The sequence below is a fragment of the Eschscholzia californica genome, unplaced genomic scaffold (genome assembly GCF_041429995.1).
Source record: "Eschscholzia californica isolate CP2 unplaced genomic scaffold, dmEscCali1.0.p SCAF_1, whole genome shotgun sequence".
NCBI lineage: Eukaryota > Viridiplantae > Streptophyta > Magnoliopsida > Ranunculales > Papaveraceae > Eschscholzia > Eschscholzia californica.
In genome coordinates this window covers 59,449,010-59,474,751 of record NW_028238198.1, presented here as the reverse complement: position 1 = coordinate 59,474,751, position 25,742 = coordinate 59,449,010, and the positions used below count along the sequence as shown (strand labels likewise).

Sequence of the window (25,742 nt, the reverse complement as noted above, 5' to 3'; positions counted from 1 at the left end):
TCTATCTCTAGCAAAAGTGGCTGGAAAATAGGCACCCCACGAAGTAGGTAGGGGCAGTAGGGTTTCTATGAAGTGGGGTTAAAGAAGCTGATGCTATAGGCACCCCACGAAGTAGGTAGGGGCACTACAATCTCCCCGCCGATCATTGACGTCTAGGGGGAGGCCAATTGGGGCAGATGTTGGGCCAGTCTGCTTCACAAATAGGTACAAGGTGATGGTTTTAGATCCACTGGAAGATTGTCCAGCAAGTACACTAGCATACCACCATGTTGTTAGAAATTTTGAGTACAAATTTATTTTTTGCTACCATGTTCTTTTTCCTCGTATCCTTTCTATGACAGAAGTGATGATTCCCTTTCAAATTCAATTAGGTTTGTTTTTATTTATACAAAGGAAATGAACTTTTTTGTCTCCAAAGAAAAACGGTATTTGAGCATTTTAACAATCAAATCAAACCACAGAAACAAATAGTGCTCATAATTTTGTTTCTATTATCATATTGTTTATCTAATTCTAGGAAAGAAATCTATTATTTCATTTCGTGTTGTGAAATATATTTGTGGTTTATAAGTAGGTCTAGTATGGTTAGAACTGCTCAAATTGGTCTCCCATTGGAATTCAAAACTGAAACTACAACAACTATTTAGAAGAACCCTAGTTTTTACTTTGTTTTTTTTTTAAATTTAGTTGAATGTTATGCTTTCATTTGTGAAGGATAAGAAGGATTGGATGGAGGGACATTTGTAAAATCCTCTTGATGTCGTCGCAACGATGGAAACTTTTCTTTTTCAGTCAGGTGTGTTAGTGGCAGCTAAGAAATGTCCTTATTATCGTTTATTGGAAATTAAATCTCGGTATGAGAAATTGAGCTCGTTTTCGTGTTCGATACTGCAAAAAGTAACAAAGTAAGATGAAATAAGAAGGGCGGAACAAAAATCCATTAGACACTGACAAACAAATGAAAGTGCCACTCGCGGGCAAGTCTCCTACCAGGAGGCATCCATGACAGATGGTAACTTGAGCATTCTAACAGATAACAAAGCATGAAGGTAACACAGAGAAGTAGTGCTAACTTTCAGTTTCTCCAATGTCTGCTGTTAAACTTTAAGTTGTGGAACTAGCTTTGACAAAATGACCATATATTCTATTTCAACCCCACATTTTAGCTGGAAGAGGTAACTTGGAGTGGTTTCTTTTGGTAACTATGATTACATATTTGTCTTTTGTATTAACTTATTCTTTGTCCATTTAATGCATATACATTGTTTTATTTGTCACTACCATCATAGTTGTGTTCTTCATTCTTTATGGTAATTATATTATGTAGTAAGTTGATTGAATTACCAGTGAATGGTGCGGGCGGATGTTTTCGTTTTTGTAGAATTAAAAGGTATGGATGGAGGGACATGTAAAGAACTTGTTTGGATGTGGTGCGGGCAGAACTTGTTTGCAAATTATAGATTGTTGCAACACATGTTTGCAGAACTTGTTTGGAAACCAGATTGTTACAAACACATTTTTTGCAGAAAAACATAAGGGAAAAAACGCCGTTTTGTCTGGGGTTTTTTTTTTTTTAAATATTGAAAGTGGATCTTGTTAGAAAGCTAATAATGAAAAATCGTTTCTAAGTATATAATTATAGAAATCCGACATCTAAACAAAAGTTATATAGATTTAAAATTTGAAGAAAAATAAAATAATTTAGTTACACAAAATGACAAAAAAAGATATTTTAGTATTTGTATACTTTTTTACCTGAATAATAATTCTGAAATGTGTTTTGCTTTTTTACTTATTTTCTATATTAGTTTGACCATATACTTAAAAGCAATATATAAGGTAAGGGCGCGACTTTGGGGAATAGAAAAATGTCTCCGGAGCATAAAGAATTAGTGAACAAAAATTCATCTAGTGAGCATATTCTTCTTTTAATCCAAAACTTGACTTGATCAAACATCACCCCTAATCTTCATCTTCTCTCTCCCTCTCGCTTTCCTCTACAAAAAACCTTTCATTTTCTCTCAGTAATAACTCTACTTATTTTAACAGGATTTGGGTTCTTTCCTTCTTCAACTCTGAACCAGATTCCACTACTTTAATCTACAAAGGTTGTGCACACCAAACATTTTCAGATCAAAATGGAGTTGTACCAGCTCTATTTTATTCATTGATTTCTCAATCATCAAATCAAAATTTTATCAAACAAGTACAGGTAGTAGTGGAGGACGAACTTCTTTCACTGGTTTATATCAATGCAGAGGAGATTTAAGTAATGTAGATTGTTATAACTGTGTGAGTAAAATTCCTGAAATGTTAGATAGATTATGTGGGAAAACAATAGCTGGACGGATTCAATTATATGGTTGTTATATGTCATATCAATTTACTGGGTTTCCTCAGATTTCACGAGTTCAAAAGCTTTATAAATCTAGTGGTGATTCTGTTGGAAAAAAATGGCGGTTAAGTTAAAACGGAAGATGGAAAATAATCGATGAATAAAATCACGTTGATCACTAGACTTCAAAGCTCGAGAATCTCGATTCTTTTAGACAGTAATTCGCCCCCTTCTAGTATGAAACCACGAGTACACAACGGGTTAGGAATTATGCCTTCAGAATACGATGAAGCCCTTCAACAACTGCTTGGTTCAAAGTATGTACGCTTTGACCAAGACCAATAACACTCTGTATTAATAAACTAATAATGCCAAAGAAATCGACTCAAAAAATTGCCAAATGACTTGATAGATAACCCAACACAACCTTCATCTATTGATAATAAAATAAAAAATTTGAGAGCAAGAGAGAGGGAATTTCGTCGGATGTTCTGTGTTATTCAAATGGAGAGGGTATGATTATTTATAGCCTTCCAAATAGGTGTAACTTGAATAGATTCATCCTAATGAATGGATGTGCTCATTTAATTCAAACGCATGCTACTGATGGTGAAGGGATATACCCGCTCACATTAAGAAGTTTGAAAATCTCCCAACATTCCCCCACCATTTTCAAAATTTAACAGCGCAACAAAAACAAGACATAAAAGACAAAATAAAAACAAAACAAACAACTTTGTTATTATCGTAGAAACTTGTACTTACATGATAGGTATCTTATGGATTTGAGCCTTCACTTAGTGCAAACATCTCAAAGCTTTATCAGAATGCTATTGAGAACGTATCGTGAACCAAGAATACTTAGATGATAAAACTGGAGTCATCGCACATACTCGTTTCAGGGGACAGAGTGTTCATACTCTGCACGTTGATGACCATGTGCAATATGAGTCTTCTTCAGAAAACGGTCTTATTTTCTTAGGAGACGGTCTGATCTCCATACTATCTTAGGTAAGTCCACTTGAGGTGTTTCCGCGAGGCACAACTTAAAATTAGGACTTATTAAGGATTTATCATCCATCCTTTGTCTTGCAGAAAACCAATAGTAGCTCATTAATGGGATATAAAATGCTCGCGAAAGCTTTAACTTGTTAGTACCCATTGAACTTTGTCTATCTATTTCAAGACATAAGTTGGGTTTCTGTTAAAGGCGATCAACCTTCATTCACAGACCTGAGTCCATTTCTTTTTTCTTTAGAGATAAGTTCTCTAGATAACTCTGAAATCATTAGAGAATATTTTTCTAGATAACAACATTAGAAAATATTTCTCTAGAAACAAAATGGACTTAATACAATCAACCGGAACTTTACATGAAAGACAACTGACGACACCGGTTTTGGCCAAAACATTTTATGAGTAATAGTTTCTCAACTTTCTATTATTTGTCTCATGTAGCTTACTCAAAATAATTTATCACTGGGCTTCTTTCTAGTACACATGACTAGAGAAATTAAAAAAGTCAATTTTAGTGAAATTAAATCACCACTTGTTTCTTGGATGCCCAAGACAACAACATCTTTCAACATGAGGATTTATGTATGGACCCCAAAATGAATCCACCAACTTGTGTAATTGTGTTCTCTTAATACAATGGGATATTTTTTTGAACCGAAAAAATATCATGTCACTTGAAAATAAATAGTCCACGGGAACTAAAATTGTACTCTTATTCAATACCATCTCCATTCATTATATTCTTCACTCAAAAATATAATTATTCATTTCTTAGAATTTTAATTCTAAGATCACCATTAACTTTTTCATCATGTCAAAGTTAGGAGTTACTATTCTTTTCTTCCACAAAAATAAATTATAGTTTGACGAGCATTATTAACCACTTGTTAAATATCTAATGCTACAAAATAATGTTTCGTTATTCCGCAAAATTGAATTTCTCAAATGCATATCTCTTCTATAATCTTAATTAGAAGGTTTCACATGTTCATAGATACCAAATTGATGTACTCATTACATGAAGTAAAATACTTATGCCTCTCGAAATTGAGAAAGTATAACTCACACATAAGATGTACCTCGTGTACCAAAAGATTATATTTCACTTTCTAGTAAATGCCTCAAGTGCACTTCACCTAACAGGCTAACACAAAAAACAATGTGATCAAAATCACTTTTCTGTAAGGCCCGTACATACCTCTCAAGTGGGTAACCACTTGGATTCAAAAACCAAATAGTTCTCACGAACAAATAAAATGCACCAACACTAATGTTAAGGGTTTCATGGTAACCACAAAATCACAACCAACATATACTATGTATTATGGCTAAAAGATATTTTAACATATCATGATCAATAAAATATCTCAAATAGGCAACACCTAAAGCAATTAGTGTGGAGTGTAGATTGTCTCACTTACATCCCTTACTAGTCTAACAAAATAATTATTTTTTAAGTTAAACCACAAGACAAACCGAAATAATTAATAACTTTTCACTATTCATCTTTTCATGTAAAAGTGAACATGTTAGTCTTGTCATGCTAACATATAATAGAGCATCCGGTCAAAATAAAGTTGATGATGTTAGACATCAGTTTATTAACCTTAGTAATGACTAACAATGGTCAACATCTGAACCGTCTCAATATGTTAAAAACATGCTATATATAATATGTGATATGTATGTATTTAATTACATAGTTCAAACTCATGCATGTAATCCTTGTATAATAAAAATTCACATATGTTAAAAGGGATGACTCACTTGAAATATCGCATGGATATCAAACTACTCAATTATATCACATAAAATCATGCATCAAATTTAACTGAGATACTTACAGGCGTTTCGCTTATTTTTTATTTACTGGGTTCGGGTGAGATGTTAATTGAATTGACTTCCATTTCAACTACAGATTTACTGTCTAAAAATTGTTAGAAAAAAAATAGCGGTTAAGTTGAAACAGAAGATGGAAAATAATCGATGAATAAAATCATGTTGATCACTAGACTTCAAAGCTCGAGAATCTCGATTAGTTTAGACGTTAATTCGCCCCCTTCTTGTATGAAACTACGAGTTCACAACGGGTCAAGAATTATGCCTTCAGGATACGATGAAGCCCTTCAAACTGCTTGGTTCGAAGTATGTACGCTTTGACCAAGACCAATAACACTCTGAATTAATAAATTGATAATGCCGAAGAAATCGACTCAAGAAATTGCCAAATGACTTGATAGATAAGCCAACACAACTTTCATCTAGTGATAATAAAATAGAAAATTTAAGAGCAAGAGAGAGGGAATTTCGTTGGATGTTCTGTATTATTCAAATGGGGAGGGTGATGATTATTTATAGCCTTCCAAATAGGTGTCACTTGAATAGATTCATCCTAATGAATGGATGTGCCCATTTAATTCAAGAATTTTTGGGCTTATAGTCCAAAAAACGGGTCCTAATAGTAGATATAATCCTATAAAGGGTTTTAAAACCAAAAAAATAATATAAATGGATATCTAGTCCATTTGGTTTCATCTAGAGAGAAAATACAAATCTCTAGAATAAATTTTATTTCATAATCCCTAATCTAACCTTTCCATATTTTATAACTGATTTATCTTCGAAATCTATGCATATCTTTTTCCATATTTATCTCTCATATTTCTCTCCCATATTTCTCTCTAATCATGTTTCTATTCAAAGTAAGGATATCTTCATTATTATCTCCCATATTTCTCTCCAATCATGTTTCTATTCAAAGTAAGAATATCTTCATTATTTTCAGTAACGGAAACTCTTTATTTGATCACTCTAAAACCGATTTAGTTGACAAACCTCCATTAAACTCAAAAAATCTTCTTCTTCTACATTATATTGTTGTCCAAATTCATCATTTATCAGGTTTAATACTTTCGAAATCTTTATAAACACCATTGTTAATATCTAATATTTCTTCTTATAACTAAAACCCTAATTATTTCGCTCTATTATAAAACGTATCAGATTTATGATACATATCTATAAGATCTGTTTACTAATTCATTAACTTCGAATGTATGATGTTTATTTTCTCTCTCTAAAATTTTCATAACTGTTTAAGATCTTTATGTTTATTCCTTATTCAATGATTCATAACTAAAACCCTAAAATTTTCATAACTGTTTAAAATCTTTATGTTTATTCCTTATTCAATGATTCCTTTAAAGTTAGTATGTTATGTTTGCATCCAGTGATGATATCATATTTCTTTAGATCTATGTTTAATCTTCTGTTGTTTCTGATATTTCGTGAGACCAGAGTATCAATCATCAATCGCATGTTTGATGTTTATTTTCTTTCTCTCTCTTAAAATTTCATTTATGTTTTTGATCTTGATGTTTAATCCTTCAACTCGAGTTTGACATTATTGCAATCAATCATCATAGCAGATATCTTTAGATTTGTAGTTTAAGCTTAATGATATTCTCATTTTTTTCTTCAGATCTGGTTTTCAATCCGTACGGATTTATGAAACATTTGTTCTTTCGTACGGTTACTCATAACATAATTTACAGTACATGTACTTTATCGTAAATTACCACAATTTATAGTAAATTATGGGTAATTTATAGAACATTACCCGTGCTTTAACACCAAAACAGTACTCATTTCATTAGTAGAAATACTTCGCTTTACTATCAAATCTCGTGAACTTTGCAATAAAGTATATATAATTTACGTATATCTTCATGTTCTTACCATTATGTATATAATTTACGTATAAGTGCACATAAATTGTGTATTATTTATTTACCATTACGTGTACTTTTCACCCAAAACAGTAGCCTTGATAAGTTTACCAAACTACTCAAAACCTTCAAATGTTGTCAAAATTTGACAAACATTATATATAATTACGAAACTATACATATAGTTTATAATACAATATATGATTTTTTTTCTTTAATGTATGTGTATTTATGTGTGTAGATTTGATATACCAGATGAAATTTCAAAGAGAATCATAAAATCAAAGTGAGTCAACGAAACTAATGGAGATTACATGGATGGGCACCCTTTTTGAACCAAAGAAGATTTTGTACTTTTTTTTGTAACAGAATGTAAAGGATGTGTAATGTAAAAAAAATTATGTGTAATGTAAAAGAAATTATGTGTAATTTATTGAACAAGACCCACATACATTTGATAAATTATGTTGTATACTTGACAAATGATGGTTTCCTCGTCATAAATAATACATAATTTACGTATTTGTTTCATAATTTGTATTCTATGTGTATTTATGTATGAGTAAAAAAGAAAACATATGTTGCTTTAATGTTCCCAGAAAAATATACTATTTCCAAAACTGAAAGTTAAGTGAGAGAAAGTGATATATATGTTTTGTATATTAACCCCCAAATCACGCTAAATTGATCCTTGAAAATATATTATTTCCAAATCTGAAAGTTAAGTGAGAGAAAATTGATTTGAATCGAAAAAAAATTACATAGTAAGAGAGAGAAAATTGATTTGGTTTCCAAATCTGTAAAGAGAGAGAAAATTGATTTGGTTACGATTTTTTTTTTTGAATTGATTTGGAAATAGATTTGCTTTCCAAAACGGTTAGAAGATAGAGAAAAATTAATTTCGGATTTATACGTTAGTTGCTTTAAATCCCCTAAATCACGCACACATTAGAAACATTCCAAATTCACCCTAGAAAATTAAAAATCCCGTGATTTTTGTAGGAGGGACATGGACGGTAGTTCTCTCATAAAGAATGAGTTATTATGTCCATAATGTAAAAGGACTAAATATCCATGTTTTGGGAAGATTGAATCATAAACCTTTTTTGAATATTATTTTGGTCTATATACCCACGGACCCTTAATTCAAACGCATGCTACTGTTGGTGAAGGGCTATAACCGCTCACATTAAGAAGTTTGAAAATCTCCTAACAGATTCAAGAGCTCAAGGAAGTGGATTTGAGATGAGAAGAGATTCAACATTATCACAAGTTGAAAATGGGATCGGTAATGGAAATGGGCTTTGTACTAGTAGTTATGAATCTGTTTATGCCATAGCTCAATGTGAAGAAAGCTTGAGTAATGGAGATGGTAGTGAATGTGTTAATGAGAAACATGATGGAAAGTATTGATTTACTTTAAAATTGATCAATATTAAATACCATTGAGATGGATTTTCGATTTTTATTTCTTTTCTTTGTTTTCTTCTCTGTTTTTTTATTCTTTTAGTTACTTTGTTTCTTGTTTTCTTGTATGCTTTTATGTGTAGCTGATTAGAAGAGAGAATTGTGTTCTTTGTGTTTTAGAAGTTACGATTTTCAATTTTCACTTTCTTAAGAGAAGAAGTAAAGTTTAGAGAGAGAAAGAGAAATGTTAGTATAAAGAAAGCGAGTATCATTTTGAGTGTTCAAAGAAGACTCATTTTGGGTGAGTGTTTGAGAGAGATCAAAAGACATGGATAGTGAGACCAATAGTGAGAGAGAGAGAGAGGGAGAGACGGAGATAGAGGGTAACCTTAAGTGAGAGAGGAAAAGAGAGGAGAGAGAAGAGGTCAAAATGGTGGTGTTGGGAAGTTGTGGTGGTGTTAGGAAGTTGTGGTGGTGATGGTGATAGAGAAGATGAAGATTAGGAGGCAATATTTGATCAAGTTAATTTTTAGGTTAAAAATAATATTCCTCCAAAAATGTACAAAAAAATACGGATTCCCTTTAGAATTTATTCCCCTGAGATTATTCTTTATGCCCAAAAACCGCGACCATAAGATAAATATTGTATTTGTCAGGTTTTAGGTCTCTTTTATATTGTCGGACTTTTGACCTCTTTCATTATGGTTAAAATTAGGCGGTTATTGTGCTCATCACATCTTGATGCTTAAAATTAGGCGGTTATTGTGCTCATCACATCTTGATGGTGTATCGATGCTTTGTAACAAATTGTAGTGGATTTCTCAAAACAAAACAAAAAAAAAAAAAAAAAAAAAAAAAAAAAAAACTTATTAACCTAGTGAATTGAGTGTTGACTCACATCATCACAAAGAGTTTTTTTTTTGGCCTTGCATAGCACAGAGAGAAAACTAGTGCTTGTCTTCGTTCTACTTCTTTAATTTAGGGCATTTTCAAGTTGCAGGTAATTTCAGGAGAAGAGCATGGAAGTTAAACAATTGTTGAAAGACAAGAAATTTTGGTTCGCATCTTTCCTCATTGCTTGGGCTGCTGGTCTCCAGGTAACCCCCATCGATAAACCCTAAGCTTCTTTTTCCCTCTTTCTACATTTCAATCAAATACGAATTCATTCTCTCTACAGGGACACATGATGTGGTTACAGAGACAAGAAACTTTCAAGCAGAAATTTGGAGACTTAAATCAAAATGAAGATCAATAGAGTCACTTAAAGACAACCCTAAATTTATTTTTTCTCGATACATTTATCAAATCAAATACAGATGTTCTTCCCTTTTCGAAAATTTATCGTTTTAGTGTACAAATGTGATTAAACCACGATGATCACTTCAACATCTGGTTGCAATTTTACTTTTATATTGTGATTTGGATTAGAAAAAAAAATCAATTAGGAAGATATAGTTGGTTTGAGATTTGGTGATTGATCAAATGAATCTCTTAGTAAGTTTGAAATGTTATGCACAATTGCTGATCAATAGAAATACCATCTAATTGTATTGATGATAACTCCAACTCAGATGTAGAAATGAAAGGTATTTGTATTTTACAATCATGAAACTTCACTGATTGCTTCTATTAGGATTCTCTACTATGTAGGTAGAAGGACTAATTCTGAAATTAGCTTATTCTTTCTCGAACTATGAACTATTCTCAACGACATTTCAATACCTAAGTTCACGAAAGATCCATTGCCATGAACACTAAACCATCTCTTTTTCTTAGGGCTATCGACGAAATTCCACATTAGTGATCCATTTGTTTGGCCTATTAGATGCATTTGAGGGCTTCTAGTTTTGATAAACAAAGGCAGATTAGTTCTTCAGCTAGAAGCGAATTACCATTTCTTGCACGCACTATGAGTTGCAGATAGCAGCTTTTGATTTGAATGGTTCACGCTTCTAATCTAAGTTGTAAAGGTAGTGGTGAGTCTCCACCGCAGGCCGACCCGTGGCTCACCCCACTATCCTTTCCTGACAACCTTATGTACATTACAACAAGAACTCATACAGTCATACGAAGGCAAAACGAGGAACCTTCAAACCTAACTCGTAACCACGAAAAGCTTGCTTCATAGTGGCTTCTTTTTGCCCTCAATTGCATCATATCACATTAGTTACTCCCCAGGGATCACTTTTTAGGGTATAAAAAGGCAGCCTTTTGAGGAACTAACCTACTGACATTCTAATTCTAAAACTGTTAGAGTCAGTAATCAAACTCCTCTTTTAGTGAAGGAAATCTAGTACCATAAAATATGAGCATAGAAGAACAATAGATGATAAAATATTATGTACATACTAAGTTTTTAACTTTTCAATGGCATACGAATTAGTTTAAGTACTTATTCAAAGGAGTTAAGAAAACACTCTCTTGAACTCTCCTCTCTAAGGAGTGAAGGGAAACATAAGCCTTGTTATGGTTGGTTCCATCCTTAGATTCATCTGCTTTGGCTATGTTCTTAGCCGACGAGATCGGAACCAAACAGAGACCTTTGCTTCGAAGATCTTTCTTTTCTGCTCCACCCTGCGAATGAAAAGAAATCAATATTTCTTGTTCAGATCTATATGACGTATATATTTGTATGATGCTGAATGGTACGTTAATCACGTTGTCTCTTGTTCAAGTTTTTTTTGATGCAATGGGTCCAGGTCGTTATTTTGGTGGGTGGGTTAGGGAATGCTCAAGTAGGGTATGAAGGAATTCAAGTTCCTGGTCTTGTTGTTAAGATTGGGTTGTTATCTGATGTTTTTGTTAGTACAGCACTTCTTCATTTTTATGGAACTTATGGATTTACGTCAAATGCTCATAGAATTTCCGAGGAAATGAATGAAGGAATGTTGTTTCTTGGACTTCCTTAATGGTGGGTTTTTCGAATAATGGCAAGCCAGTGGAAGCCACGAGTACTTATCGAAGAATGAGGGATGAAGGAGTTAACTGCAATCAAAATTCGTTTGCAACTGTTATTAGTTCATTCAGGTTGCTCGAAAATAAACCATTAGGTCATGAAGTACGTGCACATGTTGTGGTTTCTTGATTTGAATCAAATGTTTCGGTAGCAAATTCTCTTATTTCCATGTTTGGTATGTAGAAACTGCAAATTGTATTTTTTTGTCGGATGGGCGATCAATCACGTGGAATTCGATTATATCTGCATATTCTAATAATGGGCTTTGTGATGTATCACTTCAATTTTTTCGTGGAATGCGACGAACTAACATAAAACCAAATTGTACCACACTATCTAGTTTGGTTTAAGCTTGTAGTACTGTTGAATATTCTGAATGAGGAAAACTTCAAGATTCCGAGTTATTGTTTCTTGAGATGCCTGAAAAGGATTTGATTTCATGGAACTCCATGTTGGCTTCCTATGTTTAAAACGGACAGGCTATTGGGGCACTAGAATTCTTGGCAGGGCTTCTCAGAGAGAGCAGACTAAGGAACCATGTAATATTTGCTAGTGCTTTGGCTGCATGTTCAAGCCCTGAAGCTTTGTTTAAGGGCAAAACCATGCAGGCTCTTATAATCCGAGCGGGACTCTATGAAAATTAGCTAATAATCCTGTAAGGAAAGTGTGAAGTAATGGGTGCAGCAGAAAAGGTTTTTCAGACGAAGAACAAGATGGGATTACTTAGAATGCACTTATTGGTCGATTTGTTGAGAATGAAGCACCATGGGAAGCCATGAAAGTTTTCTAATCGATGAAACAGAATGACTTGTCTGCAAACTACAGAACATTGGTAAATATTATTGGTTCTTGCTTAGCTCCGAATGATCTATTAACTCATTGTTGAGAATGAATCATGTGAAGGATTCTGTTCTCACAATCTCACTATGTATGCAAAATGTGGTGATCTGACTTCCAGTAATTTCATCTTTAATGAATTCGCTAACAGAAGTGCTCTCTTGGAATGCAATGATCTCCGCAAATGCTCATCATGGCAGTAGCAAAGATGCACTAAAACTTTTCCTTGAAATGCATCGTAGAGGACTGAAGTTTGATCATTTCAGCTTCTCTGGAGGCCTCCCTGCTAGTTCCAACTTGGGCATTCTAGAAGAAGGTCAACAAATTCATAATCTGATTGTTAAACTTGGTTTTAATTCAGATCTTCATGTTATGAATGCAGCAACGGATATGTATGGGAAATGTGGAGGGATGGTTGAAGTAATAAAAGTACTTCCTGATCTAAACAACAGGTCTCCGTTATCTTGGAACATATTTATATCAGCTTTTTCGAGGCACGGATATTTCGAGGAAGCCATAGAAACTTTTCGTAAAATGCTTCACGGGAATTAGACCAGACAATGTCACCTTCGTTTCACTTCTTTCTGCTTGTAACCATGGAGGCTATGTCCATTAAGGTCTAAGATGTTTTTCTTCCATGAGTTCTGACTTTTGTATCACACCAGGAATAGAACATTGTGTATGCATAATTGCGTTGAGGAAGGCTTGATGAACCGAACAAACTTGTTTGGCGAAGTTTGTTATCTGCCTGCAGAAACCACAATAATTTGGAACTTGGGAAAATAGCGGTTGAACGTCTTCTTGAATTGGATCCATCTGATGATGCAGCATATCTGTTATCAAATGTTTGTGCAATTAATAGGAGATGGGGAGATTTCCTAAATGTCAGGAAGCTAATGAAATCAAATAATGTAAAGACGAAGCCGGCCTGTTGTTGGGTTAAGGTGCGGAACAAAGTAATGGTGTGTTTGGATGACGGAATCATGAATCCGCGGATGCATGAGTCCTTCGGATTCATGATTCCACGGATTCATGAGTTCAAGTAATTTTTTTGGTTGGCAACTAATAAGAATCATAAGATTTAATCGCTTCTTTAAAAAAATATTGAAAAAAAATCCCGTTCTTGAAAGTTGTTTTTTCAAGACATTTTTTTTTTCAATTATCGTGTCGTTCGTGAACCCTTCGTTTTCATTATATACTTTTTTTGGAAAACCGCCTTTTCCAATATTTTTTTTTACAAAAATAGTTTTTCTAAAGCCTTTCTTTCCTCGAAAACCATTTTTCCCGAAATTTTTTTTTTTTTTTTTTATAATTGAGATTTCTGAACTTTTTTTTTTTTCTAGAAAATTTCAGTTATCAAAAATCGGGTTCAAGAAAGGAAAAAAAATATTTTTTTGGTAAAAAAATGGGTTTGGAAAAAAACAGCGAAAAATGTATTTTCGGGAAAAAAATCGAGTTTGGAAAAAAAACAGTTTTCAAGGAAAAATTTATTTTCGGAAAAAAATCAGGTTTCATAAAAAATTATTTGGGGAAGAATCGGTTTTCGGGGTAAAAAATCGGGTTTTAGGAAAAAACAATTCTGGAAATGGTTTTCGGGAAATAAAAACCATTTTCAGAAAAAAAAAGATTGATTTTTCGCGAAAATACAGTTTTTGAAAAAAATATATTTTTAAAATAACTCTTTTGTGAAAGATGGAGATTACACTAAAGATGACAAGGTTTCAAGAAAGCTGTAGTAATTTTTATTCTCTGGATTTTACACCCATCAAGTAACAACAAGTTATGGTATATTTATACCCAAATGAAGTAGCCATAAAGATGACACATGAACCAACCATGTGTAGAAAATATGTACATTGAATCCTGCATGGAGGCACCTCCTCCTTGCATGCATGAGGTGGAGGCAACTATCTTCTCCATGAAGGCACCTCATTACTTCAAGTTTGAGTATTATCTATGGGCAACTATAATGCCTCTTAACAATATCCAAGACACTTAGTCTATGGGCATCCCATGCTTACCAATGATAAAATGGGCAGCCACATGTAATATAACACTCCCCCTTGGGTGACCATTACTTGAAATAGCTTTCCCAATAAAACTTGTCAGAAAAATCTCGTGAGATATAGTCTGAAAAATAGCGATCTTGAGTGGTGCTGGATATAAGCAAAATACCTGTCTCGTTAAAACCTTGCTAGAAAAACCCATTGGGACAAAAAGTGGGCGAAGGAAAAAGAGTACAGAGTGTAGATATCCAGTCATAGTGATGTGGAAATCTTCACACGATAATAATCTCCCCTGGTGAATATCATACCGTGAACCGGTGTAGTTCTACACCATTTGATTATTCAAGCTTCTCATTCCGATGCCTTGTACTAATTTTCTGAATGTTGTAGTAGGCAAAGACTTGGTAAACAAATCGGCATAATTCTCACATGATTGTATCTTCTGAATAGCAATTTCTCCATTCTTTTGTAGATGGTGAGCAAAAAATAACTTAGGCGAAATGTGTTTCGTTCTGTCACCTTTAATATACCCTTCCCTGATTTGAGCAATGCAAGCCGCATTGTCTTCATAAATAATGGTAGGTGATTTTATAGTTTCAGGAAGATCACATGAAATTCTAATATGACGGATAATAGACCTGAGCCATACACATTGTCTGGTAGCTTCATGAAGAGCAATAATCTCTGAGTGGTTAGAAGATGTAGCGGGCATACTTTGCTTACTTGATCGCCAAGAGAAAGTTGTACCGCCACTGGTAAAAACATAACCTGTTTGTGAAACTCCTTTATGTGGATCAGAGATATATCATGCGTCAGTGTATCCTGTTACTTGTGAATCATCGGAAGAATTCTTCGAATAGAATAACCCCATGTTAGTAGTTCCTCGAAGATATCGAAGTATATGCTTCACTCCCATCCTATGTCGCTTTGTTGGTGCCGAACTGAATCTGGCTAATAAATTTACAGCAAAAGAAATTGTTAGGTCTAGTACATTGAGCCAAATATAATAAAGCACCGATTTCACTTAAATATGGTACTTCATGACCAAGTAGTGCTTCATTATCTTCTTTAGGACGATAAGGATCTTTTATAGTATCAAGAGATCTGACAACCATTGGAGTATTAAGAGGATATGAAGTGTCCATGCGAAATCTTTTCAAAACCTTTTCAGTATATAAATTTTGATGGACAAGAATGCCATTTACTTCTCTCAATTTGTAAGCCAATGAAGAATTTTGTTTTTCCAAGATCTTTCATCTCAAATTCTTTCTTCAAATATTCAGCAGCTTTTGTGATATCTTCAACTGTCCCAATTAGATTTATATCATCAACGTATATTGCAATGATAGCGAATCCAGTATATGATTTCTTAATGAATACACATGGACAAATAGGATCATTTACATATCCTTCTTTGCTCAAGTTTTCACTGAGGCGATTGTACCACATTCGCCCTGATTGCTTTAAACCATGTAAAGCTCTATTAAGTTTCAGTGAATACATGTTACGTGGTTTTCCCTCAGGTAATTTGAATCCTTCAGGGACTTTCATATAAATATCAGTATCTAAGTTTCCATATAGATACGCAGTAACGACATCTAGTAGATGCATATCAAGTTCTTCTTGAGCTGCCAGACTGATTAAATATCTAAATGTAATTGCATCCATAACAGGAGAATATGTTTCTTCATAATCTATACCAGGTTTTTGTAGAAATCCTTGTGCCACAAGTCGTGCTTTGTAGCAAACGATCTCATTATTTTCATTGTGTTTTCTTACAAAAACCCATTTGAACCCAACTGGATTTACATCCTTAGGTGTGAGAACCACTACTCCAAAAACACTACGCTTATTGAGTGAATCTAATTCTGCCTGAATTGCATCTTTCCATTTTGACCAATCGGGTCTTTGTCGACATTCCTCAATAGAGCGTGGCTCATAATCATCATTCTCTTTCAGAATTGAGGTTGCCACCGCAAAATAGTACCTCATCCACAATTGTTTCATTTCGGTCCCACACTTCTTTTGAACATTCATAATTTATAGAGATTTCTTCATTGTTCGGTATCTCTGCCTCATTAATGGTTTCACCCTCTTCAAGTGGTATTTGCTCAGAAAGTGTGGTTTTATCATTAATAGTCTCTTCTAGAGAACTATTATTTTGTGATTGGTTCTTCCTCTTTCTAGGGATAGTATCTTTAGAACCAATTGGTCGTCCATGCTTCTGACGTATTTTAGATGACTCATTCGCTATAGCAGTTTCTCCTGGTCCTTTAGGAATATTAATTCATGCACGAGCATTAGCGGCTGGGATATACGATTCTGTTACCCTTGCTGCATCATTAAATGCATCTGGTAGTTTATTTGCAATGCCTTGCAAATGTATTATCCTTTCTACTTCTAGTTCAGATTGATTTGTATACGGATCAAGATGAGATAAACTTTGCCTACTCCAACACAATTCAATTTGTTTGCTATTCACTGCAGACGAATTTTCTCCCCCTAATGGCAGGAAAACTGTTTTGTCAAAATGACAATCTGCAAATCTTGCAGTGGAAGTGTCACCTGTTGTAGGTTCTAGATACCTGATAATAGATGGTGAATCAAAACCAACATATATCCCTAGACGCCATTGAGGTCCGAATTTTATCCGTTTAGGAGGTGTAATTGGCATGTGCACCGCACATCCAAAAAATACGCAAATGCGCTATGTTTAGTTGATGACCCAAAAAAAGTTGCAAAGGAGACTGTTGGCCATTCGCTGTAGGGCACAAGCGGATCAAAGCAGCAGCATGTAATACTGCAAATCCCAATGCAGAAACCGGCAACTTGGTTTTCATCAACATTGGACGTGTAATCAGTTGTATATGTTTTATGAATGATTCCGCTATACCATTCTGTGTATGAACATAAGATACAGGATGTTCAATATCAATACCAACTGATATACAGTACGCATCAAAAGACTTTGATGTAAATTCACCTGCTCCATCAAGGCGTATGGACTTAATCGAAAAATCGGAAAAATGAACTCGTAATCGAATAATTTGGGCAAGTAACTTTGCAAATGCATTATTACGAGTAGACAGAAGATTAACATCAGACCATCTCGCAGAAGCATCTATCAATATCATAAAAATATCGAAACGGTCCACATGGTGGGTGAATAGGACCACATATATCTCCTTGGATTCTTTCCAGAAATTTAGGAGATTCGATATGGACTTTTGTGTAAGACGGTCTTACAATTAATTTCCCCAATGAGCAAGGTGAACAAGAAAATCCTTGCTTATTAGAATCTTTTGATTCTGTAGTGGGTGCCCCTGAGAATTTTGAATTATTCTACTCATCATGGTAGATCCCGGGTGCCCCAAACGGTCATGCCAAAGTGTCGTCACACTTGGATCATAAAACTTCTGGTTTATGACAACATAAGATTCAACCGTTTTTATCCTTGTAATATACAATCCTGAAGAGAGAGTTGCCAATCTCTCGAGATCATGCTTCTGGCCCAAAACAATTGAAGTAATATACAAATATTCTTCATTATTTTCATCTCTAGTCTCAAGGTGATAACCATTTCGACGTATGTCTTTAAAGCTTAACAGATTCTTTAAAGATCTGTTCGAATACAATGCATCGTCAATGGTTAACTTCGTACCACTTGGTAATATTATAATTGCTCTGCCAGAGCCATCAATGAGACTAGATGAACGAGCGATAGTAATCGCATTAGCCTTATACAATTTCAGAGTCAAGAAGTACTTTTTACTTCGAAAGATGGATTTCGTAGTTCCACTGTCTGCCAGACAAATTTCTTCATCATCTCTCAAAAATGTACTTACAGAATTCATACCTTAATGAACATAAAAAAATAAACATAAGATATCGATAGAAAACATGTAAATTTTATATATTGCTACATAATAGTCAAAAAGTAAAACATTACAAAATTTATAACAATTGGAAATATTATAAAAACACTACTAAGGAGAGTTACGAATTCGATTAATCATTTCGTCAAACTCATCATCGAGTAATTGATCGAACTCATTACTAGTAAGATTTTTATATCCATTACCATTTTCTTCGATGGAGTACTGCAACAACGATGCGGCTCTATTCAGATTAATCCCATAATCTGTTATTGTTGACTCGGTCCTGACTTTAGTAAGATGTATTTCAACATCGTCAGTTAAATAATCAGATACATCCATTCTTGTGTTAGATGAAGAATCATTGATTTCCATATGATTTGTTTCCACATTGGCAGTATGTTTCTTCAAGGATGCTTGATAAAGATCTATTAGATGTTTAGCAGTCCTACATGTTTTTTGCAATTGCCCTGTTATACCACATTTAAAACAGAGTTGATTCTTCATTTCAAAAGGTTCATTTACTACCTTCTTCCCTTTATTTTGCCGAATATACGGCTTATATCTGTTACCTGAGTTATTTGGCCATCGGCCTCGGTCGTTGCCACGACCGCGCCCCCCAGAACGGTAACCACCACTTCTGGTATCTTTATTTTGATCGTCACCATGACCATGTTCCTCCAAATTTTTATTGTGGTAGTTGCCACGACCACAACCCTTATGGTTATGTTCCCGTCTTTCAGTAGAGACGGATGTAGAATAAGTTTCTGAAAAGTTAGTATATCCTGTTGGACGGGTTTCTTGATCTTTCATAATTACTTCCCTATTTTGTTCTGCTACAAGAAGACATGAAATTAACTCCGAATGACATTTAAAATTCATATTTCTATACTGCTCTTGCAGATTCATATTAGATATATGAAATGTGGAAAACATTTTTTCTAGCATTTGTTCTTCAGAAATTGGATAACCACAGTGACCCAATTTTGTAGTTATTTTGACGAAGACAGAATTATATTCAGAAACTGCTTTTTTATCCAGTCATTTTGGGCCTTCGGTAAAATAACCTTTTTTAAATGACCGTATCGATTTTCTAAACATTTTCATAATACAAGTGGGTCTTTCTGATATAAACATTCTGATTTGAGTTCTTCACATAAATGATGGCGGATTACAATGAGGGCCGTTGAGCGTCTGTAAAGCGGTTCATTATTTCCCTCGCAAATTGTCTTCTCTAGTTGTTTGGCCTATAGATGGGCTTCGATTTCAAGCTTCCAAGTAATATAGTTTTTCCCCGATAAGTTGAGGGCTGTAAAATCAATACTTGTTAGAGACGACATATCGAACTTGAAAATTTACGAATTACCTGTAAAGTTTGATAGTCCCTTTGGGTTGATTGAAATCTTTTCTACTACTAAAGCCTTCGTGCTGATAACGTGTACTAGGATGGTGCGAACCAGCCTTCTGGGCTGCTAGTGACACTATCCGCTTTGGCACACCTGGGCCTCACGGTTTTAAAAGGCCTCACTAGGGAAGGGTGCTTAACCTCTTAAGAGGAAAACCACACTCCTGTCTCCCACCAATGTGGGATTGCTTTACAACACACCCTCCCAAGACCACATCATAGTAGAGCGAATCGTGCTGATAACGTAAAATAACTCTTTTGTGAAAGATGGATATTAAACTAAAGATGACAAGGTTTCAAGAAAGCTTTAGTGATTTTTATTCTTTGGATTTTACACCCATCAAGTAACAACAAGTTATGGTATATTTATACAAAAATGAAGTGTCCCTAAAGATGACACATGAACCAACCATGTGTAGAAAATATGTACATTGAATCCTGCATGGAGGCACCTCCTCCTTGCATGCATGAGGTGGAGGCAACTATCTTCTCCATGAAGGCACCTCATTACTTCAAGTTTAAGCATTATCTATGGGCAACTATAATGCCTCTTAACAATATCCAAGACACTTAGTCTATGGGCATCCCATGCTTACCAATAATAACATGGGCAGCCACATGTAATATAACAATTTTAGAATAATTATTTTGTAGAAATTTTTTTTTTCTCAAGTTTGAAATCTAGATTTATTAATTCAAAATCTTAGGGGAAGGGTGGGATTTTTGTCCAATACAAATTTTGGATTTAGGAATCCAAAACATTACATGGTTAAGAGAATTTTGACTCTTTAAGTACAACATGGATTTACTAAAGTAAATTACGACATGAACTTACAAAAGTATAGGGCAATATAAAGGTAAAAGAGTACAATATGACAAAAACGAAATGAAAAGACCCTAAAGGTCACAGAATGAAAAGATCCTAAAGATCGCATATGAGAAAACCCTAAAGGTCGTAAACTTATTATACTAATTATGTATGAAGGATGAACGAGTAGAAGTTGTTGAGGAAATAATATGTTGTCTTCTTGATTGTATATGATACTTCAACTAATACAAATCAGATGATGAGATTACTTTATCAACCACATCAGGAGGTGAATCAAAGAAAAATCATCAAATCGAATGATCCATGTTGATAAATAATTTCTCATTAGCAGTAGAAGATGAGAATATCATCAAATCATATAAAAGAGAGCATTATCAAATCAGCAAGGCCATTACTTTCTCTTTAAGAAAACTCATCAAAAGGAATCATAACCAAATTGAAGAGAACATCATCAGAAAACATCAAGGCGTCATGACTTTATTTTTAAAACAATCCACAAATCTAAGAGAACCTCATCAAATCGAATCAAACCAAATCATCAATGCACCATCAGTCAATTTTTTTTTAATTCTAGCCTGATTCTCCTATCTGATTCTCTCTCATCAGATGATATCTATAAGAAAATCCATAGACTCTCTCTCCCTCTCTTATAAACCAATCTTTGGAAGACTTTATAACTAAATCTTCATCACCAAATCATATAGAACTAACTTTAATAAATTCGTAAATCAATCACAAATTGGAGAATAATGAAACAGTCACGGATCTTTGATAGTAAAACCATAAAAATGCCCTAATTATCACAAATTGAGGAAGAATGAAACATGTTACAGATCTCTATTGGTGAAACCATAAAAATGCCCTAATTTCTAGATACGACAACCCTTTATCTCAGTGTTCTCTCCCTCATCAAGATGACAAAGTACTACCAAAATGATTATAATAGATTAAAAGAACAGACATACTATAAACAGAGTTAAGAGAAGAAGGAAATAGACAAAAGGATTGTTGATTAAAAGAACATGCATGCTGTACAGGGTGGTTTGACTTGTCAAAAGGTGGGTGAGTGGGGCATGGGTGAGTCCTAGAATTCTTGGTAGCCAAATAGACAAAAGGACTGTTGATTCCTACCACATCCCACTTTTAGTAGGAATCCTGCAACCAAACACACCATAAGTTCGTTATGTATTGGAGACCAAACTCACCCACAGAGTAAGGACATTCACAAGAAATTCAAAGATCTTATGAGGATCATCAAAGAGAACGGTTATGTTCCTGATACTAGCTTTGCTTTGCATGATACAAATGAAGAACATAGTGAACATAATCTATAGACTCACAACGAGAAGATTGTTCTTGCATTTGGATTGATAAATAGTGTCAAGGGTTTAACAATTAGGTGATTGTCAAGTACGTTAGTGATGCCATTAGAAGAGAGATTGTTCTGAGAGAACCTTATCTCTTTCCTCATTTTAGTAGAGGAATATGTGGTGATTACTGATAGTTGAAGAAATTAGATGAAGTCCTAGATCGATGTGAACAATAGAATCTGTTTGTCTATTATTTATGCAATTTTGTGAGCTTGACGTCTCTTGTGTGATAATCAAGTAATTCGCGTCGGAATCCTAGTAATGAGGCTGACTCAATGGTAACATGTATATCTCTCTAATTGAAAAGTTGGAATTGTTTAATAGAGAAAGATTGATTTTGAATGATACTTTATTCATCTCATGGTAACTATATATTTAAGAATAATATTAGACAAAAATAGAAATAGATATTTAGTTTATGCTACAATTTCCTAACATTGGTAACTATATATTTACAAATAATATTATTTCGGATTATTTCCCAAATAGCACCCAACTTTGTGAGCGGCTTCCTGCCTAGCCCCCTACTTTATAAAAATACCCAGATGACCCCCTTTACCAATCATCACCTGTCTCTCATCCAACTCATCGCCTCTCTACCACCTCACTGTAGGGTTTTGTGTGTATCCTATACAGTATCTAGTGTTCTAAGCGGAATCTCAAACATCTCATGTTAACACTAGAATGCCCAGAATCATATGCATGAACTAATCACTGAAATAGAAGAGGGATAAATACCTTTATCTCGTTTTTCCCACGAACCTTTCCAATCGCGTGTGAAGATCGAGAGCTCCAATTGTAGCTCCTCTACTTGAGACACCGAGTGTATAGACTTGATCTCCCTTCCTTTCAGACTGCTAGGACTTACTAGAAGGTTGAGAAGAACTCTTCTTCTTGACTAGATTGATAGAACGGGAGTTTTTTCTCTATATTCCTCTCTCTCCACTAGCTGTATATTGAGAGAGAGAGAGTTGTATATTTTTCTTCCGGAGAAAAATCAACACCTTTTCTGTTCTCTACTGACCCTATTTATAGAGAAACCCTAATTAGAATCATATTCAGATTAGGTCTTTCTATTTTTTTGGGTCACAGAAAAGATAATTACCAAAATACCCTTTTGGGGTATTTTAGCTAACCCTTTAAGTGTGGCCGGCCAGGGTAGCCCACTATGGGCTTTATATGGCCGGCCCACTTACCTTGGTTGGCCATCACATGGCCGGTCTAATAAGCCTTCCTCCGGGCACCCCTTTTTAGGCCCGGTTCTTTCTATCTTGTTCCGAATCTCCATTCGAACCTTTTCGGCCTCTCCAGTTGGATCCAATCCATCTTTAGCCTGTTCCCGTCTAGTCAAGTCTCTCCGATCAAGTTACCACTCTTATGTGTAACCCGTTGTAGGATCCGGTCTATGTTAGCCGCGAATCAATGACTTGATCTGACGATCGTAGTTGGCTTCTAGCAAAGCATTAGACCCCTAATTGGACCGGTCTGGATGATCTTCACATTATGGTCATCGTTATCCTAGCTGACAAATTGATCGCATTGCCACCTTGGTCGAAGGACACTCCTTCGGAAGGACATCTCCTTTAGACCGAACGGATATATCCTTCAGTCTCCCACTTGTACTTAGAACAAGTGCAATGCTCGATTCCCATGTATCTTCGTATCTCATCTGATACGTCATATCCTTCAGACTTTCTTGATCTGGAGAACAACTGTCAATACAAATGATTAACCATTAATCCATTTGAGTGTGGCCACACATTTTCCAGTTGCTTCTCCTCAAGTGGCCCGGAGATACTTATCTTAACTCAATAGGAAGACATGATTCAGTTTTGTACTCCCACTCAACTTCATGTCTATCCTGTCTCCCCCAGTAATCCGCCTTTATGACCTCCTTTTACGGCACGGAGTTTGACGGTACCAAAGTTCGACATTCCTTACATAAGATGAGTGGAGTACTCATGTTTAAGGAATCTCTCCAATCTTGCCTATGAGAGTTCATGACGTTTTTCAACTCTTTGAAGAACTCTCATGTTTGGGTTATCCAGTGTATATTCTCAATCATACACCCATGTAATTGACTTAAATACTATATTCCTATATCCCATGAAACTGCGCTATCAGTCAATCTCCCGTGCTAGTCTTCATGAGTCATTATTGTCCATTCAATGACCTGGACTAGGGACTTAATAATGAATCTATTCCAAGTTCACTTTGTAGGGTTTTATTTACCAGATCACGCATCTGATAAACCTACTTGGAATGCTTCACTATTTTTTGGACTGTCGATTAAATACTAAACCATGATTTAACGACGAAATAATTAACTTATTTCTAATAATAAGAGTTTGTAACATTGAGCCTTCCCGTGTAACTCTTACACCCTTAATCTTACTCGTCTAAGCTTTTCAGGAAAGCTTAATGCCTATGACCTTAGTATTACCTCCATACTTAGTCGAATGGTGACAGTTTAGTTAATAGATCAAATCTATATGAATTTTTCTTGTTATCATCCGATGATAATCTTTAGTATCACCATACTAAATTAAAACTTCCCAAGTGTTAACTACTTTCTTTTATTTGTAAAGTTTGCAACAGTCTCTACCTGAAACCCTTCCAGCTTACTGTTCTTCCAAGTCAAGATTGTCATCTTATTCTGGAAGTTTGCAACATATGACTTTTCAACCTTTTATTTTCATACCGAGATCTCACAAGTTCTTCTCAAGTACATTGTGTGATCCAGATCAGCTCATCTGGATTTGATTGGTGACGACCATAAATACTCCAAGTACCTTGCGACGTCGAGGCGAATGCTAATCATGTCCCACATGACCGATCTTATGCCTTTTGCATAACCATCTTTCCCATGCGTGCTCGCTCATCAGAATCCTTCAGATTCTGAATCTTGCTAAGTTGTGTGCCATGAGACTTGGGTAGAAATACTCCGTTTGAGTGTTTCACATTGGACTTTTCAAGACCTCTTCTTGAACAAGTCTTATCACCTTCTCGATCTATCTTTGTAGATCTTTCGTGCCTAAAAGCATTTCACCTTTATGTGGTCCTTTTATTGAGTCAGTTCTAAACTGTTTTCAGCATCAGAATGTTGTTCTCAATCTCTAGCATGTCGTCTACATACTGGACCAAAGAAAACTGGGTCACTCCCACTAACCTTCTTGAACTTCCTGAATTCAAAATTTCTCTTCATTCTCAAAGAAAACAACTCTTGATTACTTTGCTGAATCGAAGATTCCAACTCCTACTTGCTCGCTTTAATCCCTCGATGGATTTTGAAGCTTGCATTTTCACTAGCTTTAGAAGAGTTAACTTCCTCCTGAATGTGTCATGTACACATTCTTTGGCTAGTAATAGATCATTATAGTTTTTAGCATTGTGACACGAGGGTTGGTCTTTTCTGGTCCATACCACGAATTTTCTGACCTTTAGTCATGCTCTGGAAACACCAATGTTTCCATCCTTGTCTGTTTTCACTTTGAAAAACCAATTTGGACTTAACAGGAACCCTTCCTTTAAGCAAAATAGACCAAGTTCCAAACTTGATTTCAGACATGGATTCCGTTATGATCATATGGCTCCAAGCCGTATTTCGGAGTGATTCCATCACAGCTTCTGTGTAGCTAGCTCATTTTCTTCTTTAGTCGGATCTCCATCCTATGAGACAGATTTATGAGCTTTCAAGGTCTATAAGGGGTGTGAGCAACTTTGAGACACTCTCAACTCCTTGAAAGTTCTCCTGCGAATCTAATTGAGTTAATTCCTATATGGCCCCCTACTTTGTGACCAGCTTCCTTTATGGCCCCCAAATTTCTGTAAATTCAAATATGGCCCCCTATTTTCATGGAAATGTCATAACTACCCTTCCCATTAAATTTTTTTTTTAAGTTTGAAGGTCGCCGGCCGGAGAGAGATGAGTAGTTATGACATTTCCATGAAAATAGGGGGCCATATTTGAATTTACA

General features: G+C 34.9%; 1 protein-coding gene and 2 pseudogenes across 1 annotated transcript; all 3 read left to right on the top strand.

Moving 5' to 3' along the window:
- The first annotated feature begins 1,868 nt into the window (after positions 1 to 1,868).
- LOC147567901 (plasmodesmata-located protein 2 pseudogene) lies at positions 1,869 to 8,493 on the top strand (annotated as a pseudogene).
- A 911-nt stretch (positions 8,494 to 9,404) lies between these two features.
- LOC147567900 (hexose transporter) lies at positions 9,405 to 10,090 on the top strand. The gene is made up of 2 exons (XM_086654406.1): positions 9,405 to 9,584; positions 9,665 to 10,090. The coding sequence occupies exons 1-2, from the start codon at positions 9,507 to 9,509 to the stop codon at positions 9,740 to 9,742; spliced, it is 156 nt and encodes a 51-aa protein (XP_086510532.1). The 5' UTR covers positions 9,405 to 9,506; the 3' UTR covers positions 9,743 to 10,090.
- Positions 10,091 to 11,171: 1,081 nt separating this feature from the next.
- Positions 11,172 to 13,326, top strand: LOC147567899 (pentatricopeptide repeat-containing protein At4g13650-like; annotated as a pseudogene).
- Positions 13,327 to 25,742: the final 12,416 nt, after the last annotated feature.

Excerpts from the sequence above, each read along its gene's own strand:
- LOC147567900 (XM_086654406.1), top strand. The coding sequence starts at position 9,507 with ATGGAAGTTAAACAATTGTTGAAAGACAAGAAATTTTGGTTCGCATCT. Across the intron at positions 9,585-9,664 it reads CTTGGGCTGCTGGTCTCCAG|GGACACATGATGTGGTTACA; the intron begins GTAACCCCCATC and ends TTCTCTCTACAG.